This window comes from Trichoplax adhaerens, genomic scaffold, assembly GCF_000150275.1.
Source record: "Trichoplax adhaerens TRIADscaffold_9 genomic scaffold, whole genome shotgun sequence".
Taxonomy (NCBI): domain Eukaryota; kingdom Metazoa; phylum Placozoa; class Uniplacotomia; order Trichoplacea; family Trichoplacidae; genus Trichoplax; species Trichoplax adhaerens.
In genome coordinates, this window is record NW_002060951.1 from 2693676 (window position 1) to 2716727 (window position 23052).

General features: G+C 34.6%; 3 protein-coding genes across 3 annotated transcripts; all 3 read right to left on the bottom strand.

Annotated features, from left to right (window-relative positions):
* Positions 1-418: 418 nt before the first annotated feature.
* TRIADDRAFT_50647 (uncharacterized protein) lies at positions 419-3029 on the bottom strand (the record flags this gene model as incomplete). Its single annotated transcript, XM_002115146.1, has 14 exons — positions 419-492; positions 590-746; positions 828-1061; positions 1149-1180; positions 1259-1323; positions 1399-1501; positions 1588-1659; positions 1738-1834; positions 1918-2014; positions 2093-2147; positions 2216-2270; positions 2409-2486; positions 2671-2749; positions 2998-3029. 14 exons carry the CDS (start codon positions 3027-3029, stop codon positions 419-421), a joined length of 1230 nt encoding a protein of 409 aa, XP_002115182.1.
* Positions 3030-9889: 6860 nt separating this feature from the next.
* On the bottom strand, positions 9890-11673 carry TRIADDRAFT_28800 (uncharacterized protein; the record flags this gene model as incomplete). Its single annotated transcript, XM_002115147.1, has 2 exons — positions 9890-10365; positions 11193-11673. 2 exons carry the CDS (start codon positions 11671-11673, stop codon positions 9890-9892), a joined length of 957 nt encoding a protein of 318 aa, XP_002115183.1.
* A 671-nt stretch (positions 11674-12344) lies between these two features.
* Positions 12345-22063, bottom strand: TRIADDRAFT_59099 (uncharacterized protein; the record flags this gene model as incomplete). Its single annotated transcript, XM_002115148.1, has 16 exons — positions 12345-12499; positions 13037-13239; positions 13339-13478; positions 13583-16077; positions 16117-18493; positions 18570-18759; positions 18852-18971; positions 19310-19397; positions 19553-19649; positions 19864-19966; positions 20272-20397; positions 20524-20736; positions 20820-21035; positions 21150-21314; positions 21452-21620; positions 22006-22063. 16 exons carry the CDS (start codon positions 22061-22063, stop codon positions 12345-12347), a joined length of 6915 nt encoding a protein of 2304 aa, XP_002115184.1.
* Between the last annotated feature and the right edge of the window lie 989 nt (positions 22064-23052).

A 23052-nucleotide genomic window follows, 5' to 3' on the forward strand; every position in this document is an offset into this window, starting at 1 on the left:
ATGTAATTTCCAATCTTAAACAGCCAATAAAATGTTCAAATCCTTTTTAGTGATTAAAAAATATCATAACAATATAAGGCTACCAATTAATTTAGACATTAACGAAGGTTTCGTAAATGACTAATTTACGTCTTCAATAATTATAATTATATTGACTTGAATTACTAAATTTAATTAGGAGCCAATAACAATGTCAAGGGGAAAAACTAAAATAATAGCTTATACTGCTTATAAATAATTAAGCCGCATTTCAAAACTACTAGGGACGAAATTAAAATTTTCCATGCGGCATATATTACATTTGATGAACTTTCTGTATCTGCATCGATGGAAGTCAATCAACATTAAACTCACTGAAAAGTATTATGAACAAATTTTGCCATCCTCAAGTCTTTACACCAGAAGAATTTTAGATTTGCTAGCGACATTCCCAAACTTTAATCGTTAAATCAACACTACCTGTGATAACGAACGGTGACGAACGATGAAAATCTGAAAAAACAACGACATTAGGATCTAACCAACTTAATTAAAACGTCAAAACAATAATTATTGTGAAGCACGTTACTAAACAACGCTGCTTCTGTACCTATTGTAGTAACAAAATGATTATGAGCCTCTAGACTTTTTGAACATCTTTTATGTCTTAATTCCCAAATTTTGATAGTCTTATCGTCCGAAGCGCTAGTAAGGTATTTACCACCAGCATGAAATGCTAAACCTCTAACCCAATTATCATGGCCCACCTATGATAATTAAAAATAACTATGAGCGCAAGATACTTCTTTTTAAGGCTATTAGCGTCATACACAAAAATAAGGGTATACCAATGAAAATAGGCAAACTGCAGTAGTGACATCCCATATTTTAATTACACGATCTCGAGAACCAGAAGCTAAAAATGGGCCAGACTTTTGTCCCTTCGGCACTTCTGTACCACTGGCCTCATTAATATACCTATTGCAACTTTCTGGAGCCCACTTAATACATTCAACTACATGTTCATGACCTCTCAATTCTTCTTTGCATTCTTTACTGGATAGTGACCAAATGCGAACAGTCTAGAAAGGTAAATGATTGCAATAAATCTTAAAGTTTCTACAAAATTTTTTAATATTTACGTTTATACGATAGCGGGAGCATTTCACCTGATCGTTGGAACAACTTGCCATTAGAGATCCTAAAGAATTAAGGTGCAGTTGTTGAATTATGGGCTACAAAATTGTAACATTCAAATTGCGCTAATAATATCGCTAACCGTCAGATGCAACAGCAACTCGTCTCACCCATTCCCTATGACCTTCGAAATTATAAACACAGTACCTAACAGAATACGGCAAATCATACTACGATTAAATGCGTATAAACGTTAACGATTTCTTAGAGGCTAATACTAACCCAGTTGCAACTTCCCACATTTTAATAGTTTTGTCTCTTGAGGAAGATAATAAAAAGTCGCCGGACGGGAGAAAGCATACCGATGAAACATTATGATCGTGACCTTAAAGTAATATCATTTTGATATCACAAAAATGTCCAGTTAGAGTAATGTTCGTATGATTATTAACAAGCCGTTATAACACTGACCACGAAGTGTCATTCTGCATTCAAAAGTTTGAAAATCCCATATTTTGACAGTCATATCAGCAGAGGAAGATGCTGTCGAAAAGTGTTACAAGAAATATCTAATAAATTTACTGTAAAATAGCTATTAAAATTGCAAGATTAAAAGCTTACCGAGTAATTTACCACTAGAATCAAAGGCCAAATCTTGAACTGAATCAGTATGTCCTCTCAATGTTCTTTCAAAATCGCCAGATTCATAATCCCAGATCTAAGAAAAATAGCGCGTTAATCAACTGTAAAAGCTTATCGTTTATCATAAAATAATTATACCCTAATATAAATTAATATAACCTTCATCGAGGCGTCTTCTGATGAAGAAACCATAACGTTATATACTGGGTGGAACACAACACAGGTAATAGGACTTCGATGACCAGAAAGACTATGTCTATAAAGTACAATCGATAATTTGTTTTATAACACTTGGCTCAACGTGAGAAGCAGAATAGAGGATTCGATAAATTACTTTTCCGGTGGTCTGGGGATCCAGTCGTTTGAGGAACGAGAATTTCTTGTTGGAACTGCACAGTTAAGTAGATGGTATTAATACCATAATGATAACACTAATGTTACAGATAAATCTTCTAACCTCCGCTGTTCATTTCTCTTGTTGTATTATTAAGCCTTAATTCAAGATCCATAACCTATCATCATAAAATAATCTTATCCTTCATAATGGTTCATTTGTTCATATTAATAATGAGGATAATTATAATTCTTTAGTAATTGATAACTTTTACGCAGGCATTTATCATTTGTGGCAATTTTAAGATTATGCTTACTTTCTTCTGCAATCTTACTACTGAGGTCCATTTTTTCTCTAATAAGCCGCTGTACTTTTTGTTATCAATTTCCTTGGGCTAACAAGATCAAAACGAATATAGAATTTCATCAACAGTATTTCATGGTTCTAGTACAGTTACAAAACGAAAATTAATCTATTTTAACTACTCCTTCAATGTATAGCGCCCTCAGAAAGAAAAATAGGATCCAGCAGACTAAGAAAGGTAAATAGAAGTTATAAGAGTAGCTATGGCCACGTACAATTGATGCATCTTTTTTAAAGGCTTCCAGGGCGTTAGTATATCCACATGATTGAAGGTAATCAGCGACAGCGAAACGCCTAGCGTTGGTAAATGGTAGAGTTAAAATAATCTGTTCATCAATCCATAGCTAACAAGTCTCTTATCGCAATAAAAATTGTATATCACATACGCGTGCAGTACATTTTATTAAAATAAGCAGATTAGTGACCGTTCTAGAGACAATATAATAAAACTTCATTGCTATAATACTTAACATTGTATCCATCTCATTTTAATATTATATATAATATCAGCTTATGGTTAGGGGTTAAAGCTTGGAACTTACAGTTCTTCTTCTTGCTTTGGTGATAGTACCATATTCGGATAGTTGTACGCAAAGATTGCAGGTATACTTACGCTACAAAAATTCCTTTTAAGCTACTTTAGACCTACAATACACTATGGAGCCATTAAAAATAAAGCACACGTTATACAATATCCAGATAACTACTAGGCAAAATCTATTCCAGAATCACAAATCATAAATTACAGTACTAAAACTTTGCCAAAAGGGACGAAATTGCCCATAATTCGTACTTTGTCGCCGATATATTGTGCTATAAATAGATACTATAATAAAATAAATCTGAGTCTGTTTTTGATCAACTCAATTAATGGTTTAAAAAAATCAGATAAGAACTTGTAGGTAGGATGCATGCGTTTCTTCACGTAGATCATCAAATCGTAACGTGCGTCACAGACGCTTTACAATAATACTAACGTAATTTTTTACTAAATCGTTTATTAGAGCGGATCATCAGGCAGACTATTATGATTAACTAACCTGAATCAAGAAATGCAATGATGTAGTAAAATTCCCTTTACATTTAAATAAATACCGTATCAGATGAGGGCAATCTCTCAACCCGACGTATCAAATTATATTGGGAGCTATTTTGCTAAGAACTTCTGTCTACAGCACTGTATTGTTTCTAGTCTATATTAAGTGTCCGTACACGCGTAACGTATTGCCAATGGCAATGGGAGAGGTAAAGGAAGCAACCCTAACAATTGTATTTAATGTAAATAGAATCAATACAGTATTTCCCCAGATGCAATAATGCACTGTTTTCTAACTTAAACTTCGAATACAGTATTCATTCAAATTTCAAAACAACAAAATACTTGTGGACTTTGAGATGTTACTAAAAGTATTTCAACTGTAGTATAGCAATAGGACATTTAAGACTATTCTAGGTCACGATGTAAAATATTTCAAATAGAGATTGCTCTTGTAAGATTTTAATAATTCTAATTTCATACATCATTTAGCATGTAACGCAGTACAATTATTCAATGCTACTAGACAATTCTGTCGAGGGGACTTTGCACAATAATGTACTTCAGTGTATCGTATCACATAAAGTTTTTTAACTGGATCGCAAGAAAGATGCATAGTGTATAAGCAGTATCTCTCGCGATTCATAAAATATAGACTACTGGATACAGACCAAAAGATAAGTCTTCATTCAAGTTAAAATTGTCATACGAATATGGTGCAGAGAAGAGTGCTCTGTAGACCACCTTGCATTCGTGGTTGAACTGAATCAAATCAGCCATAGCGGCCCATACTCATACTCATACATGCGGTAAACGAATCAACAAACTGAGATGTAAGCGTACATGCCCAACTAGCAGTTTACTTCTTTCGCACCCACGGAATACTGTAATTAATGGAAGGACAACTGTATTTAACACCGTTTATAGCATGGATCTCATTAATAAACAGTTGTGTAAACCGACCGCGACTTGTTGTAATGTGAAATTAGATAATTTATAATGTATACAGTATATTTAAACGATATTCCTCACCTTTATAAAGTATGTATACAGTACAGTACTGTCCATTTACTCGTATTCGATCCTGAATTAATTAATTACTAAGTGAATAAGATACTCAGGCGCAATGAATTTGCGTTACCTTACTAGTATGTAGGGATCGATTGCAATAATTGTAAGGTCTAGTAATGTAAATGCAGAAAGTACTACTGTACTAGAGGCAAAAACATTAGAGCACTGCTTCTGTCTAACATACCATGAATGTATAGTGCGTGTACAGTATTAATTAACATGGTCTCTGAATAGTGGAAAACGTAGTGTTTCTGTTCTCCACGATCAAGGTGATCAAGGAAATATTACAACTACAGCATCACTACTGTACAATCCAAAACTTGATTAGGTGCTATAAGTATAACCGTGTGAACTAAAGTCAAGAATGATAGCGTCGTAGTGCCATAAACTAACGATAATTTGTCAGTAAATTCAATCAAAATAGGTCGTGAAACTTTTAAATTTTGCGAGAATTCTAAAACTGAAATAGCAAATCATGTTCAAGATACTGTACGTAATAGAAGGCGTTTGCGTAAAAATGCAATTAATAAGAGGCCGCTGCTATAAAAATTGTTTAACACTGGATTCAAAAATAACCTACCTACAATATATAATGTATCAATAACGGTTTTCTTATATTTGTTCAATCGCTTTTAATTCTTCCTATAAATTGGAAATTGTAGCATTTAATAAATAAAAGTATTATCCATAACCTCTGCAGCTTGTACGCGAAAGCACTGTGCAATGCAAAACGACGCCGATCTGGATTTTAGAAGTCAATGGCTCAAGAGACACTACAGTACTGCTTGTTAGCTTTTTAAAGGTTGCAGCACAGTATCGTGCATCATACATAGTACAATACTGTAGCATGTTGCGGCTGCGTGAGCGCTCTGGCTCAGCACGCGATGTCGTAGATTAACTTGAATATAATAAAAAATATACAGTATATAAATATAATATACTGCCATTAGTAAGTAACACTAGCTGCCATAGTACTGTACAGTACTATACTACAGGACTACAGTACAGTACTGTACTACTCACTGCTTAGTACTGTACTAAAAAGTTTTAATTTACAGTACATAGTACAGTACGTACTGTACAGTGTGCACTGTACTGTACAGTACAGAATACTGTACAACTGTAGTACTGTACAGTACAGTACAGTATATTGTACAATACTGTACATACTGTACTGTACAGTACTGTACTATACTGTACACTGTACAGTACCTAGTCCTTCAGTTGGCAGTCTGCAAATACCAATCTCAGCTCTTAGATAAGTCTGGTCCATTACCTCTATGATCTCGTCAGATCATATAATTGGGGAATTTACAAAAATCGTACCAATATATCTGACCACTCATCTTTTTAGGCAGAGTGTAATAAGATAGCATGTATTTTTTTATTATTTTAATCACGATGCTGTGCTGTACGAAGTACGAAAAATCGTTCTTGTGCCGGTATAACTACACTGTACAATGTACAGTGTACATGTATTAATTAGTGTATAAACAGAGGTAAAATGAGTTTGACACCCCTTGTATAAAGGTATAAAAAGTCTTACAGTTTACTGAATACAGTATCACGTACTGTACTAACAGTACTGTAAATACACGAATTAACTGTAAATAATTAAATGAATTAATTAATGAATAAACAGTTGATCCACATTGGTAACACTCATTTATTTCTGAGATGAAATCGATGTTAGATAAGTTGGTAACAAAAGCGATGAAAAACTAATCGACGACGATTACATTACTGTACAATCAGAGGTTGTGCAAAAGTATGGCTAGGTGTACTGTACTCGTACAGTATACTGTAGGTACTGTGCTCGTATATTGTTTTTCTTGGAAACTGCGTAAAAAAATTTCTTAAATTAGAATATAAAATTTCATCTAATACTCGTACAGTACAGTACTGTAAATTCATTCTTCGTTTGTTAATAAAATAGTGATTACGCTTGTATAATTTCAAAATGAATCGATTACTGTACAATATGTAACCTATCGTGGGTCTATTATAAGTACAGTACAATAGATACTGTATTACGAAAATTGTTATAATAATTTCGTTTCTCTCGCGGTTACTTTATTTAACTGGCACATTTCATGGAGTAAGATGCTTTTTCCTCCTCCCACTTTCACGTAATCCATACTATACAATACTGTACGCGTATATTTAAAAAACTAACTTTACTGTACTCTACACCTGACAGTGTACAGTACAGTCTCTAAATAAGGGTCTCTACTGTACTGTGTGTAAAGCTACGGTACAATAATAAATACGGTATATTAATAAATATTATATTATTATTCGCTAAGTTACGTTTGTATGAGTGACATACTACACTACAGTATACTGTGCAACTATCCTCAAACCACGAATAGTACTCGCGAGTCTACCTACACCCGTTATGCATTAAAATGACTCATCATCTTGCTGTAACGGTTTTAGGTTAAGTTTTCATTTGAGCGCCTGTCCTGCTCCTTACTCTTACATGTATAACAATGATAACTGGTCTTTTATACTATGGACTATATTTGTACATATGCGACGAGCAGGGCTTAATAATGTAATTCTTTAATTTTGTTGTATCGAACGATACTGGATATGAGTAAGGTAATACGAAGAAACGTCTACGTCTGTTCGACTATTTTCGTTCATGCGATAGCTCAAATAAAGTATCACGGAAATATTGCGTACGTATATTACTGATAAAGACTAGTTGCATGATTCCATTATCACTATTCGCTGGCCTTTAAAGTCTGAGTGATATACTCGTATTACTCTTACAACTATCGTTGAGTAAAATTTGAGCTACTATATTTAATTAATATACGTATTATTATTGCTACAGGGTATAGCATAGTGTCATAGACTACGACATATAATTTAGTAGTCTATTATATGTATTACTGTATTATAATTACCATTATTAATATTCCATATACAACAATAATCAGTACTGTAATTTACTGTAGATTCTTTCTAATTTTGATACGATTAAATTATAAATTATAGTTTACTATCATGAGCGAATGTAATGTACGCAGTCAGACAGTAGGTCCAAAACTAAATGCAACAACTGTCAGATAAGATCCAGAGATGATTCAGGATTAGAATAAGCTTTATTGCAATCGCACGACTGTGTTACAGCTAGTGATGTCAGTTATCCGTTATCAGATAATAAAATTTTGTTATCTACTATCTACTGTACTACCTGTCAATCAATAAGCTAAGTGGATCTGTAGGTACAAGTGAAGTTTATTGAAAGCCCGTTAGGCTTTTATAGTAGAGCTCCGTAAGATTACAGTAATCGCGTAATACGTTAAGGTATCTGATAAGCGGTAACATACGCTGTAAAGCAGTATACAACATACACACATAATACAGTGGTAATACGGTCTAACACGTAAGATAAGCGTATAGTTTAATCTACATTAATCTACACTACCCACCTGCTTGCTATCATCGCGATGAAAACAGTTGTACTATACTATCGCAAGATACTGTTAAACAGCTTTAAAACTTCTAAGAATAGCGTTGTCAACGAATTATCACAACCAAATTACAAGTTCTATACCCTTGACTCTATCTTAGGAAATATTTTGACAATCGATTGCTGGTCTTCCGCTATACAGGAACAGAGCACGTACTGATGATGAGACGATGAACGATGGGTAAATTGCTAAGTGCTACTATTCTATGACATATATTTACGTAGATATTTGCAATAGTACAATAACTGCAACATAAACTAGCGTTATGAGTCACGATCCGTCTGCAATGCAATGCCAGCAAGACTAAACTGTAGTATTAGTTAGCGATCATTAATTAAGTTGCTATCATACAGAGTTACAAGCACCGTACTACATTGCGTGTACTCTGCAACTAAGTACTTCATATACAGTATAATTATCATTATCCTTATTTACATAACTACATTCCATGATTCTACTTTGCATACTCAGAGTTACTACAACATGTCACCGTTAAGAATTTAAGATGCAAGGAAACTGGAGTACTAATGCATCTTTTACTCAGTAAAACTAATAGGAACTACAAAAAACATTTTCATAATCTGTGTTTTCTTTTATAATACAACAAATTAACTTGATAATCTTTATTGTAAAAGTATGACTGTTATTGCAAGGTATTAGCGTACCGCTGTATATTAGTCAGCATAACTGTGTTTACTGTTAGTGTGTAGTCAATGGTCTTTCATTCATTATTAATAATGGATCTTCATTCGCTTCGAATGGCTATATTGTAATATACTGTGGAATATAAAATCAATAAAATGATATTTTCTCCGCATTTGCGTTATCAATAGCGGCATTACTAATTTATATGATGCAATTGTTAATTATAGACGTATTGTTAATTATAGACGTGTGTTATAATATTAATTAATAGCGCGCTCTAACACAGACATTATTATAGTGAATCATCCATGACTAAAAATGTAAACCTACAATCACTTCAAATTTTCTGGCTTGTAATGTAAATTGAACTGAAAGAATACGCATAACATCTCTAATCTCTTTTAGAGGTAATTACTTAATTCCATATACTGCTACTACTGCCCCTATGGTGACATTGATAGACCGAAATATGTATTTATCGTCACTTAAAAATAGCATCAAGCTAACACTGATATAATATAAAAACACGTAAAGATAAAACTATTTCGATGTCAAAGTGGAATTGTTAGCATAACTTAAGGTAAATATCGGTCCGCCCTGATTAAATTATCAATCTTCATACTGAAAATGACCCAAAAGACGAAATTTAAATCTGAAATTCAGTTATAAACCCTTTATATTGCTAATTTTAATCGTATGAGATAAGAAACACAAAGACTATTTAAATTAAGTTAGATAATTAATAGCTATATGCACTAATATATATTTAATAATCGATATTAAATCAGTCGTACGTGCAATCATCATATGCTAACACTGGCAGTAAATTAATTAAGTATAATATTTGTAAGAAATCATGTACAAGCAATATCTGATGGGCAATAATAGTATAAGAAGTAGTTAAATAAATTATAAAGTATAAGACCTTATTTTATGTATAAATACAATCACGTTAACAAGAATCATAAAACAGAACTCTACTATGTTAATGCACTTCAATTAACTGTCTAGTTCATATTTTCATGATATCATTTAAATTGTGAGATATTGGATAAGGAAGACGATGAAAAGTTTATAAATTAACCAGAATTACGAATTGATCTACTCTGACAAATAATAGCTTTATGTCATGAGAAGATCGTAATTCGCATGTAGCAAAAGCCGATATTAGTAAGGCATATTGATAGAATCTTTCGACTAATTTTGTGCTGCGGTGATCATCATATTCTTAACTGCATCAATGTTGAGTTTTAATATGATTTCTAATCTTGGCGTTTGACTAGTGTCAATTTCAAGCCAATCTACAATTAATTGACCCCGAGACAATCTACCAATTAATTCGACTTCGGCGTTCACTTTAGCACTCTTAATAATTAATTCAGGATTAAATGTTAAAGCCATCACGATAGGATCACAAATAGCCATACCTGTGAAAAGTTTTGAACGATAAAACTTTAAATTGCTAGAAAATACTGCATGATTAAAACGACCCTTTTCACTGCGATATGTGAGCCATTGACAAACCCATTGCCAACTAACTGAGTGAAGTAATGCCGTCTCCCATGTTACAAGTCGAGTGATGCAAACAGAAGGAAATTCTTTAATAACAATATGAGCAGCCTCTGGATCACTATAAAAATTAAATTCTGCTGATGGTGTTGTGTTACCTTTGCCTATATAGAATGTATCAAGTCTACTTAGTAGATTAATAATAAATATTAAATTATAAATGAACTTATCTAGATACAAAGTCATTGACAATTGATAGTCGAATATGATCGTATATAGTTATATTTAGTGCAGGTGATAGGTACAGTTCCAGAACAATAGAGATAGAAAGCGACTAATTTCAAAGAAACCAAAATCAGAAAAAGTAACACACAAAATACGACTTTGGTATATATGCATAAAAATAAAATTTCATTTTTATATAGAAGTATACACTAGATTTCGCTGCTAAAAATTACTGATGAATTAGATAAATGATATTTCAGCGAACAATATCGAGTGAAATATTTTATTATTTACTAATATCTTGATTTATACTGTATTTAGAAAAAATTTGCTTTCTTTATATTCACTACAGCTAATAACATAATCATGAATGATTGTGTACACTACCGTTAGATGTACACTATTCGATAACTATTGGATAAAAGTCTATTAATTATCTTACTAAATTAGTTATTTGAAAACATCGAAGGCGAGATTGTGATATAAAAATAGTAATACCACCACGAACTACAGTTAATACGTAGAAATATTACCGTTGTCTATGACTAATTTAAGTATAATGTGAGTAAGAAGCATTCTTTTAGAGCAAGGATACGCACAAAGAAAAAAATTGACTACGAATTATTAACAGATACCGATCAAGAGGATCTACAGCTATGTCGTTATGAAGATATACTCGTGTAAAATATTTTATTAACTTGTTATGTACTTTTTTGATACTTAGTAAATTAAATACTGTAACATATTCACATAATAAAAATCTTACCTTCATGATTACCGCCCATAATAGTGATACTAGATAGTTTACTTGCGAACGTAGAATCAAGCCGCTGAGCTAAAGCAATGTTAGTCAATGGAGCTATAGATGCGATATCTATCCTTCCTTCATAATCGTTTACTAAACGTACTAGTGTACTGATACCGTCTTCGTTTCGTAAAACTTGGTTTAAGAAAGCCTCATCGTCCTCTCGATTTGGTATATCACCTAAACCATCTCGTCCATGAAACTCAGTGGAATAGACAGGCTTACCAAGAATAGGCTTAGCTGCACCTTTGTAAACAGGTATGTCGCTTCGATTACATAATTTTAAGACGTAAGCGACATTTTTTACTACTTGATCGACGTGAACACTTCCTGTAACGCATGTAATAGCTAGGATGTTGACATTTTGACAAATTGCAATCATAATCGCTTGGGAGTCATCAATACCGCAATCGGTATCGATAATGCAATAACGATCGGACATTTTGCTTGAATTTTCAAACGTTAAACCATACAAGGATCGCAGATAAATACTACTAACTACCGATTAGAAATTCATTACATCGTACTCCACTAAGTTCCTAGCAAATACGGTATACAGCTAATTACATTAAACTGGTGATCATAGGATCAAGTATATAAAAAGTTGTCTACAAAGAGATTCGTAGAGCTATAGTCATGCACTGTTATCTATAGTAATTTTATTTTATACTGTATATATATATATATACGATGTAAACCGATGCGAACAGTCTCAATCCCAAGTAGCTGAATACACAATGTCTTCGCTATTATACTTATAACAATACACAAATACAATACGCAATCTCAAAATTATGCAAGCTTTTATAAATTTTTATTGTTTTAGTCGCTATGACTAACTGTATACAACGTTATCATATAAGATAGTTTAGTTTAATAAACTGCCTTGATGAAATTGCATAATAATCGTTGAAAATCAGAAAAGTGACTGAAGGGATCGGTATCTGTCAACAGTAAACTACGGAAAGTTCACTTAATTAGGGAAGATTTATATGGTTTACTATTATATCACCATCGATGCGGAAAAAGTCAGTGAAACCGTACATAACTACAAATGACCATAATTAAGGTAGTAACTCCACAGATTCACAATTAAGGCAAAAATTCAAAAAACTAATTAAAGAGATCTTCTCGATCCGCTGAAGCGATATCTGCTTCTTCTATTGTACTAAAATTTAAGAAATGCGACGGACGATGAATTTCATGGTAGAATTCTTTAGGATTTGCCAATCGAAGTTCATAATTCATACTGTCTGAATGTCGCACACCTATAAACGCAATTAGCATCTTCTATATTAGATAATTATCACTGCCAAAAGTCATTACAACAGTTTAAAGAAAGACGTTGATATGCCATTAGCTTTCCTACGGTAATTTTGTCATTATAGTCTAGCATATTTTTAAATCAGTGTGACTACGATCATTGGTGAAGATCTGTAGAATGTATTTTCTAATGGTAATGCTGGCTAACTATGAATTCAATCAGTAAGTCAGCGACCGTTGTAAGAAAGTTCATGATTTAGGCAACATTTTGACCCACATAATTATTGCTTAAAGCTATAAGTGAGCTTCGAAAGTGCCAGTATCGAGGTAATATCTCATCGCACTAGCTATTACTTCAGTTTATTTAATGATAATGCTACTCCTAACATAAACTATCCGTTATGTAGTACGTATCAGGGACTTATAAAAGGCTTTCTTTTAGTAGTCTCTGGTAGCGCTCGAATAGATTTTAAGAAGTATTGATAAAAACGTATTTAAATATTATGTGCGAATACGCATAATAAAATGCCGTAATGACATACCCATAAAGTTATAGTTCCATGAACCAACACCTGGCACCATGAAAAATCCCAAAAACCGATCCGATAATAACATTTGTACCCTTTCGTAGTGAGAGGGAAGATAGCCTCTTGGATTATTTCCAGTGTCCTTGTTATTTCTACCCCATTCAAATCCAGATGGAGTCAATTTGTATGCAGCTAGGGAACACGAACCTGGCGTGAAACTAATAACATAAATCCGTAAATATCTTTAATAATATCATTTCATGTAATCGATAGTAAGCATTACATATAGTTTCTAAATTTTGCATCTACAAAGGTACCTGCAAGTAATAACAGTAGTTTTTTCGCCGTCCCATGTAGAATTATCTGCCATTATCTTTGAATGCGAGGTAACGTCCTGGGGCGATAATTGAGGCAATTCATTTGGCTGAGTGTGTATCCAGCCTAATGGTTCCATCTCCTTCAGGTTGAATTGTATCATAAATGTTATAAATACAATAGCACAGTAATAATAGCGTAATGAGTATATATATACGTATATTCAAATATATGCAACATATTTACTTCGAGAAATTCATGCTGAGGTAGTTGGTTTGGTAAGTGCACTGTTTGATGAGTTCCCCATTGAGGGACCATGGCAATACATCTTATTTCCTTTACTTGAGGATTATCTGATGGACTAACACCGTATAGATAGCCTGCAATCTGAGTACGCAAGTCAGCTATAACGATAAACTTCTTCAAGATATTTTTTGGCATAATGTAAGTAAATCCAGTCTCTTTGATATCGTCCGATGATACGTATATATGATTTGTTCTTAGATGTAAATTGGTTGCTGAGATCGCACGCACACGCCATTCGGTTTTCGAGGAAAAGGTTTGCGTTTCGTAATTACTCGTTGTCGTTGAGATCATTTCATCACCGTGCTTATTGACCGAACGTGTAGTAGTAGCAGTAAGTTGGGACTGCTCTCTTGTCTGCTTTTCAATCTCTGCTATCTGTTGCCGTTGCTGGGAGGGTGCAGAAATTTCCATACCAAGAATGATATCACGGATCTCAGACTGAGTAAGGGAAGCTACATTTACATTATTTTTCTTACCGTAGTCAGCTAAGATTAGATCTTTTAATTGTACTTCTACTTTCACCCATTCTTCATCAGTTAGCGATGGCCAGATATGATGAGGCTCAGTAATTGTAGTTTTATCAGGTTTTAAAATGATCTTTGCTTTATCTTGATTTACATGAAGGGCTCTCAGGATGAGAATTAAGCGCGAAAAAGCCGTATAAGAAGAGATCGTTTTCAGCCAATCGTCATACAAGTTAAATAGTACCATCTGTGGTTCAGTTGCTTTTAAAATAAGATCACCAAATTTCTCAATCTTTAAACACGCTTGAAACGGTAGTTGTAGTTCACTACCTTTGATTACGATGTTAGGAAAATCCAGTAAATGAACTTCTAGAGGATCTAGCATGCCTTTGCGAGTCACAATAATTTGTTTCGGCTGTTCTTCTATTGGTAAAGAACGGATAAGAGCAGCAACTTCTTCAGCAGTCTTCCATTTGGCTAACTGTCCTAAACGTTTCTGTCCTGCCCATACAGAAGTATGGATTATTTTAAGGAATAACTGGCCAGTACGAGGATTGAAGATGAATATAGCACCGTTAATAGGTTTCGTGGTCAAGTTTCCTTCAAAAGTCTTATGGATTGTTACTCTATATACATTGGTATCGTCAACAAACCAAATAATTTGATTAGAAAACAATTCACCATAATTTTGAGAAGACAAATAAGGCTCAGTCGGCTCGCTGGAGTATAGCTGTAAGGCTTTCCGAACACGCTCACGTAGTACATATAAAGCTGGATTTGCCTTCATTATTTTTGCCATTGCTTGCTGTATGAGTGGTTTACTTCCAGGGAACCAATTTCCATAAGCGCTATGCAAATTATATGCTAAGTCGATGCCAATCATGACACCAGTTGGTGATGGATATATGCTCATATTATCTGTTGTGTAATCTAAGAATTTCGCGCGAACATATCGTTCAATATCATGAGAATCATAATCTCCCCAGCGTAATTGTACATCAATCCAATATTTTTGAGTCGTGCTACTGTCCATGGTATCTTTCGTGTCTGCGAGCAGTGAGGGACGTGAAACATTCCATTTGTAAGCCGCAAATAATAATATATCAGCACAAGAACTGTTCATTTTATATGATTTCCGAGGATGGATAGTTTCCTTCTGTACGGTTTCAATCTCTAACGCATCCAGCTCTTGATCAAATACCTGGCATAAATCCATGACAACACTTTCGTGTACTTTCTGCCATAAATGTGCTCTAAATATTTGAATTAGCGAGATCTTTAAGGTCGGAATTTTACCATGCATGAAAATACCTGTTAAATCTAATTGTACTTGAAAACCGACATAGACATTGGCTCTATTGATAGTTGGAGACCACCACAATGTAAAACGTCGATTAGGAATTTGGTTTAAACCTGATCTTTGTGCATTAGTAAGCTTCTTATACTTCATTGATTCTTCAAAGCCGCTAGCTTTCTCCCAAAATAAACCTTCCCATGTTGGAAAATAGGTTCCCTTGAATAACGTATGTTCCAAAATACCTTCCACACCCCCTAAAGCTTGAATCATATCAGTTCTGTAATTGTTCAAATTCCATAGTTTACCATCATGACGCTGATGAGTCCACCAAAAAGGATTTTGCTTCAAGACTTGGTACTGCTTGAATTCAGTTCGTACTCGCCATCCTTTGTCATACGCTAAGGTGTGTCTGTCTTTTTGAAATAGAGTGTTAATACGCGGAATACCTCGATCCCAAGAGTCCTCTAAATCTTCCAGCGTCAAACGCCTATTCTGGGCATTAGCTTCCTGACGTTTTAGAGCATATTCTGCCCAAACACGTTGTGAATCGATAAATTCACTTTCCCAAGGCAAGATATATCTGTATAAATTAGGTATTAATTGATCTTCTTCGTGACTCATACCGGAACGAAAATGAGTTATACCGGCATCAGTTTGCTTTGACCATCTTAAGTCTGATTGAGGGATAAGAACATGGCCCATAGATAACATACCTAAGCCACCTAGTTCTTTTGGAGTGTAAAATACGACAGGTGGGAAACGACTGGGCATTTTAGAGTTTAGCCCAATTTTGATACGTGTTTGAATCTTATTTTCGCACTTAACTAATAAATCTAATAGTTCTTGGGTGTTTACTACAGCTTCCCTAAAATATGTCATTAGTCCAATGAGCGCAGTATTCCATTTATTGATGATCTTGGTAAAAGTAGTTGATCCAGAGGCCATTAGAATCTGTCTTACTCTGTTATGAAATTTTTGCATTGATTCATCATCTACTCGTAGGAAGCATTGGGCAGTGCGTTCTTTCGTCACTTCGTTTTGTAAATTCCAAACACCATCTTTGTGTGTAAATTCTTCATGAACCATTCGACATTTAGGCAAAATGCGAACTTCAAATCCACTAAGATCGAAAAGCAAATTCGGATTGTCTTTACTGTAAACCGATACAAATCCATCCTCCCACTTTATTGTGGTAACAGAACGAGGTAGACGATTCTTAATATTCCAAAATACGGCACGGCCTAAATTCACATCATGCTTCATAAGTCTCATCCTAGCGTCACGAGGCCAACACTTCTTATTATTATAGCCAACAATATTTTCATTATTAGGATCAGGATGTTCCGTCAGATACCTCTGTATAAGATCTTTAGCCTCCTCAGCCGTAAATCTAAAGAATATATGTAACCTATCGATATATCTAGAGAACAACCGGATAGGGTGGCTAACTTCAGTTTGTACATCCTGATAGGAAAGGAAGTCATTTGGCATTTGTGGTGGACCAGCCATTTCACTTGCACGAGGTAAGCCTAACACCAGCAAATCTAATACTAAGCCGTAATACTGGGCAATAAAAGATGCAAACTGTAAACCTCTGATGATACCATAACTATTTGTATGATTCATATCCTTATAATTGATGACCACATTATTTTTCGCTGTCATATAATCAGCAATATTATGATCGACGATTAACCGTAATAACCGGTTCAACAAAGTTAAATCGATCTTTTCGTACATTTTATCAAACGTGGCTTCCAGCATTACATTACATTGTCCCTCAGAAGTATCCCAAACATCTTGCAGATTGTTAATACCTTGACACCACTTATACGTTAATAATGGTGGAGGTTCAGAGTCACTTGGTTTTATCCAGGGAGGAAACAATCGGCGTTTATCAGCTTCATACCAAAGATACTGATCTAGATAGGCATCGGTAATCTTTTCGAGTGGCTCTACATCATATACCGGGACTAAGTGACTATATAGATCCATAAATTCAATACCAACCTCTTTAAAAGCTCTTTGAGTTAATAAATGACGCTTAATACGACTTAGTGCTTCATGTGGGTTATCATACGCTTGCTCAATAAGGCCTAATTCTTCACGCTGAGATTGATTTAAGCGACTTTTAACGCTGTAAGCCTCCTTTAATCTTTCCAAAGCAAGAATGAGCAGTTTAGTATCATGCTTATATGAAAGAGGAGGAAATGGTATTGGAGAGAATCGACGACCTTCTAACCAATGAACCATGGTCGTATAAATAGCTACAGCTTCTTGAGCAGTAATATAAGGACCATCCTTCAAGTAGTTATGTTGACGCTCTTGTTCTGCTTTGAGATATAATCTCGTTAAGCGTCCAAGATTTTTTTTGCAGACCGTCTTATCTACTGTAGCTCCACGGCGAATGCGCTCTCTATTGTAATGGGCAGTATTCGTCCACCAATCAGCTTTTGCTTTTACGTAACGCAGAATCATATTTTCGATCGCAGTCGGAAGACCTGGCACCTTCCATGGAATATTAGCTTTCCAACATCTCCATGCTTCAGAAAGATGCTGAAGGATAGTTCGGGCCTTATTTTGTTTTATACCTTCTGGCATCATATCTACAATATCATGCATAACCGCTGCTCGAAGTTCGAGATCATAGTGACTTTCTACTCTTTGCTTCGTGACTGTTTTGGCAACGCCCTTTGAGTGTCTTCCCTCAAATTGCCGAGCTAACAGATTACCCAACCATCGCTCAAGTAAAGGTACAACTCCGCGAAGAAAGAACATCCAAATTCTCCAACCAGGTGCCCAAAATCCGACACCAGGACCTTTTCCTACAGGGCCTGTATTGAATCTATAATATATGACATGTTTCAAGTCTTTGCACATTCTAATTTGTCGCATAAGTTTATATTTATAACGGTACATTCCAGTAAGCTGTCCAATATGAGCGAATGTATATTGCAATCCATCCGCAAGTTGAAAAGCATCGACATTACCAAGCCTGTACTGGACATACGAATCGATAACTAACTTCGTTAAACGTAATATTTCACGGCATAAATGAAAAGCATTCCCAAAGCGTGATTTCTTCCTCTCCTAATTAATAAAATCAACCAATCATCAATTACTTGCAACACATTACTATCTGATAATCTAATTGCCTTAAACTAACCTTTGTCGTTAAGGTCTTAACAGGTTTCAAATTGAAATTATAGTCCAGATGCAGGTAGTTTAAATTTTTACGATGAATTAAGAGGTTAAGCATGTTATAGCCTTGACGACAAACTTGTAGTCCCGCTTCTACCCAATCCAAGGTTGTAGACTGAAAAAATTTAGTAGTTTTGAAAGACGGAAATAGTCGCCTAATACAATGACAAAAAATCGATTAAATTATAATCACTTGAATACTTATTAATATTGATACCTTAATATAAATAATTCCACCCAATCATACCTTTTCTTTTGAGCCTTTGGCTTACGATGATGCAAAGCATTTAGAACGTAGCATTTCAACAATTTTTGGTAAGATACACGAACTTTAACAGGCTGTCCAGACGGGCAATGCTCTCGGTACCTGTAAAATTAATGTATTTTTTTATCAAGTCGGTAGTTTTAACCTTAGAAGTCTTCCTAATTCAATTACAATGTATTTCCCATGCTAAGCTGATGAGCCATTTATATCAGGCTCAACATAAATATAATGAGAAAAAGTTATATATGGCTTAGCTCGTCTCACATATAACGGAGGTATGCATGAGCTCGATCGAAGCCAATATTGGCAACCCGTACAGTGACCAATCATTTACGTATATATACGTCCGACTTAATAGTTTTGCTTTCTAAATTATTCGATAAGACAAAATACTGTACCAACAACATCACGATATACTGTAGATTACTAATTGCACTAACCAAGTTTTGACTAAAGGTACATCAATCGCCCGTCGAGTTCTACCTCTTCGTTGATAGAACGGTCTTGGGGACCAAAGAAGAGCAATTCCTGTAAAACCGCCAATATTTTAAATTGTTACAATGTTACTATGTAGCGTAGCCTAGGCGAAACGTGTATCGTGCATTTCATAATATTTATAGTGCTACTGGAACGAAAAGGAGTAAACAGTGCAAATCTTTGTCCATTACTATATAGAATAATACCGTTAGCCGTATTATCAGTGTATAGCGGATTATCTTGAAAGAATGGCTGTATTTCATCCGGTAATTCAAAATCGTCTTCTTCGGGTTGGATGTCATTCTAAATCAAGGTAATATAGTTACTAAACAATGGGCAACTTATATTTATATTGGATTTTTGCTTCGCAACATCTTGACAATTTATTTTAGAAAAAGTAAGTAATGATTATACGCAAATTATTCATAATACACAATGTTTTAATAAATATATGCACGTTACGAAGGTATAAGTACACACTAGTACATTAATAATATTAAATAAATATTGGGGGTACCTTTGATGACTTCTGAGTTATAGGGTTAATCAATGGATCGAAATAGAACGCTGGCAAGTCGGGATCTTCGGTTTTAATAAATACAACCATTGGGTAATGATACCTGAAGAAATAAAAAGAATTCTTAATAAGTTAATCACGTTCGGACACAAATACTATCCAAATCTTATTTCAAATAGTCTAGAACTTATATACAGTAAGATAAGTTTACAAGCAATAACAAAAAGTAATGCAATTTATAAAAAATTTGGTAAAGTACCAGGGAGTAAACACTATAAAATACACTCTCTTTATACATGTAGCAATAAAATTGGATCAATTGATCGATAAAATTATGGCCAAATACATGACACTGGTTGCATAATGCGAGACAATAACGTGCTTAGTAAGCTTATAAGTTGAAATTACCATGATAGATGCACATGCAAGGGTAAGCTGTTATACAGATACGGAAACGCAATTCTATATTCCGTTCGAATTTGACTTCTCATGATAATCTTGTTAATATCATTAAATTCATTCCAGTCCTCGTCTCTATTTAAAAAATTTGATCACGACACTAGCTTCAGTAGGTTACTAAAAATCCATAATTATAGTTAGCAAATACTTTGCCAATTATCAACTGACACAATGCAACATATGTAAAGATAAGTAACATACTCTAATTCTTTGTCTTTCACGAGAGGTTCAAATTTCGGACCGCCGGGAATGGCGACATTTAAAGCTTTCGCAGTAAAAAATGACTTCATATCGAATAAATAAAAGTAATTATCATCCACTAAATCTGTCAGAAGTTGATTAGCAAGGCGATATAATGTTGACATTATTGGTAGCGACAAATTCCATCTACGGTAAGAAGAACCATTCATATGCCTACCGAAAAACATTTAGAAGTTACAGGTCTTTAAACAACTGTTGCAAATATAACTATATATACATATATTGTGATAATTTACTTGGTATCTTCTAGCGGTTTATGATCGTAAAGCCATTGGCAAACGGCGCCATCCTCGTCAGGATCGAGGTCCATCTGTATTGCTTCTAAAGGTTCCACATCTAATATATTGTCTGCATAATCCAGTGGAGGCTCTTCATCATCAAAAGGAGGAAATCGCATTCTTTTAAAGTGCCTACGGTCGCGCTTTTCGCGTCTCATCATAATCCACATTGTACTAGAACAAGTATACAAAGGAACAACTGATCAATGCAAGAACACTAGTTACAATAATTCAACAATCCTAATTATAAACGTTGATCTAACAGATCAGCTATCCATATAAATTTACCCCCATTGCGCAATGTAGATGGGTTCGACAATCCACGGAATTTCGTTAACAAAGGTGATTGCACCAGTAATGTGATACAAAACTTGGACATCTCGAATTTGCTCCCAGGGCATGGGCATATTTTCAAGCAATTTCAGTACGGCATGTGGCATATACTTTAATGCACTAAGTTAAGGATCAAGAGAAAATTGATATAAACCATGCGTAAACAAAAACCATTACGTTAAGATCGTCAATAACGTTAATAACATAAAAGCACAAAATTGAACGATAATCTCATAAAATTTAGGAATTTCATTTACCCTAAATAGACACGTTTATCATGTCTAAACTTTCTATTGCTCATATCACCATGATCCCGTATAATCTTTCTGACATGCTCAGGAGGCATATCCTCTTTCTGAGCTTCTACAAATCCAAACTTGCGCTTTTCGCTGTAACGCTTCGATTGCAATTGTTGCCATTTCCTAGCTGTAAAATATATGATGGAAGATATCTAAAATCATCTCACTGGATGCTGATCAACTTTTTAATGTAAACTAATGCAAACTATTAATCATAGGAGAAACGAGGAGCAGTAATGCTATTCTTTGTTATATACTTTAGATTAAGTTTTGTAACCGAAACATTACCCCACATACGTATCGATTTATTTCGCTAAGCGAATTCCCTAGCAACACTAAATGCCTACTCAACTCCAAAAAGGATCATCAGACAGTACTGTACTACTAAACCAGGTAGCAGCTATAAATTATTATAGAAAAATAGATCTCCAGTAAGCACTGCTTATAGTTTAATTCTGGATTTTGCATTCACATTTTCAATCTGATGTCAGTGTTTAAGAATCAAATTTTACCTTTCTCCCTGATCTTGTCTTCATCTTGTAAAGATGAATGTTGAGGCTGACCCGGCATTATAAATTACCTAAATTCATCCCAGTTATAAAATAAAACAGATTACATCATTATAATATCAGTACCAGTAGGTTTAAGTTAAAGAAGATTTTGGGGTCGTTTTTAATTTCAGCCGCCATTAATAACGATACAAAAATATTAACGAAAGTCTTGGATCACAGCATGCTAACCACGAGAACCGAGGGCATTTTTCTTACTGAATTATAAAAATGGAGGAATTTTAAATATTACCTTCGGGCCACAACCTTGACTCCCAACAAAAATTAGTTTTGAAGAGTACTCAAAAATCTCCCAAATGGCAAAGACTGTGCTACTTTTTACTATTCCTTCTTTTTCGCAGCTCGTGGGATTGCAGCTTGAACAGAAATGAAAAACAGTGTCAAGTGTGTAACAGATAAAACTGAAAAACTGTACACGGTATAGTACAGCACAGTACACTATTGCTGTACACTGTATAGTACAGTTGTACGACTACTCGATTGCACTGGTTTTCGTAACATAATTATGGTTCACAGAAAAAAGTTGTCACGCTTTCGTCCGTCATTCGGCGTGCTCAGTAGCTGTTCAATGGAGGCCACAATGCGGTACGAGCGGGGACTAGTATACTGTAGTGTAACCTTAAAAGTTTACTACTGTAACAGTACAGCAGTTATAACGGTACATGTGCGCCTCTGCTTACAGTAGTGCATGGCAGTGTACAGTGTACAGTACGTTTATCCAAACCTAACGTACTGTACTGTACAGTAATCACTTTTGTAGTTGTACAGTACTGTACTGTACGTAAAATTTGGAAGGCCTAAGATACCGTACAGTACAGTACTACAGTATACTGTTATTGTACTGTACACTGTACATTGTACTGCGGCCCCAGAAGGCTCAGAGTCAGGTCTAGGCCGCCTCAGACAATGGTGCACTCAAGTGGAGTCATAGAGGTTAAGAAAACCTCTATGACCTCTATGGGCGCAGTGTATAATTTGGTACCGTACTCT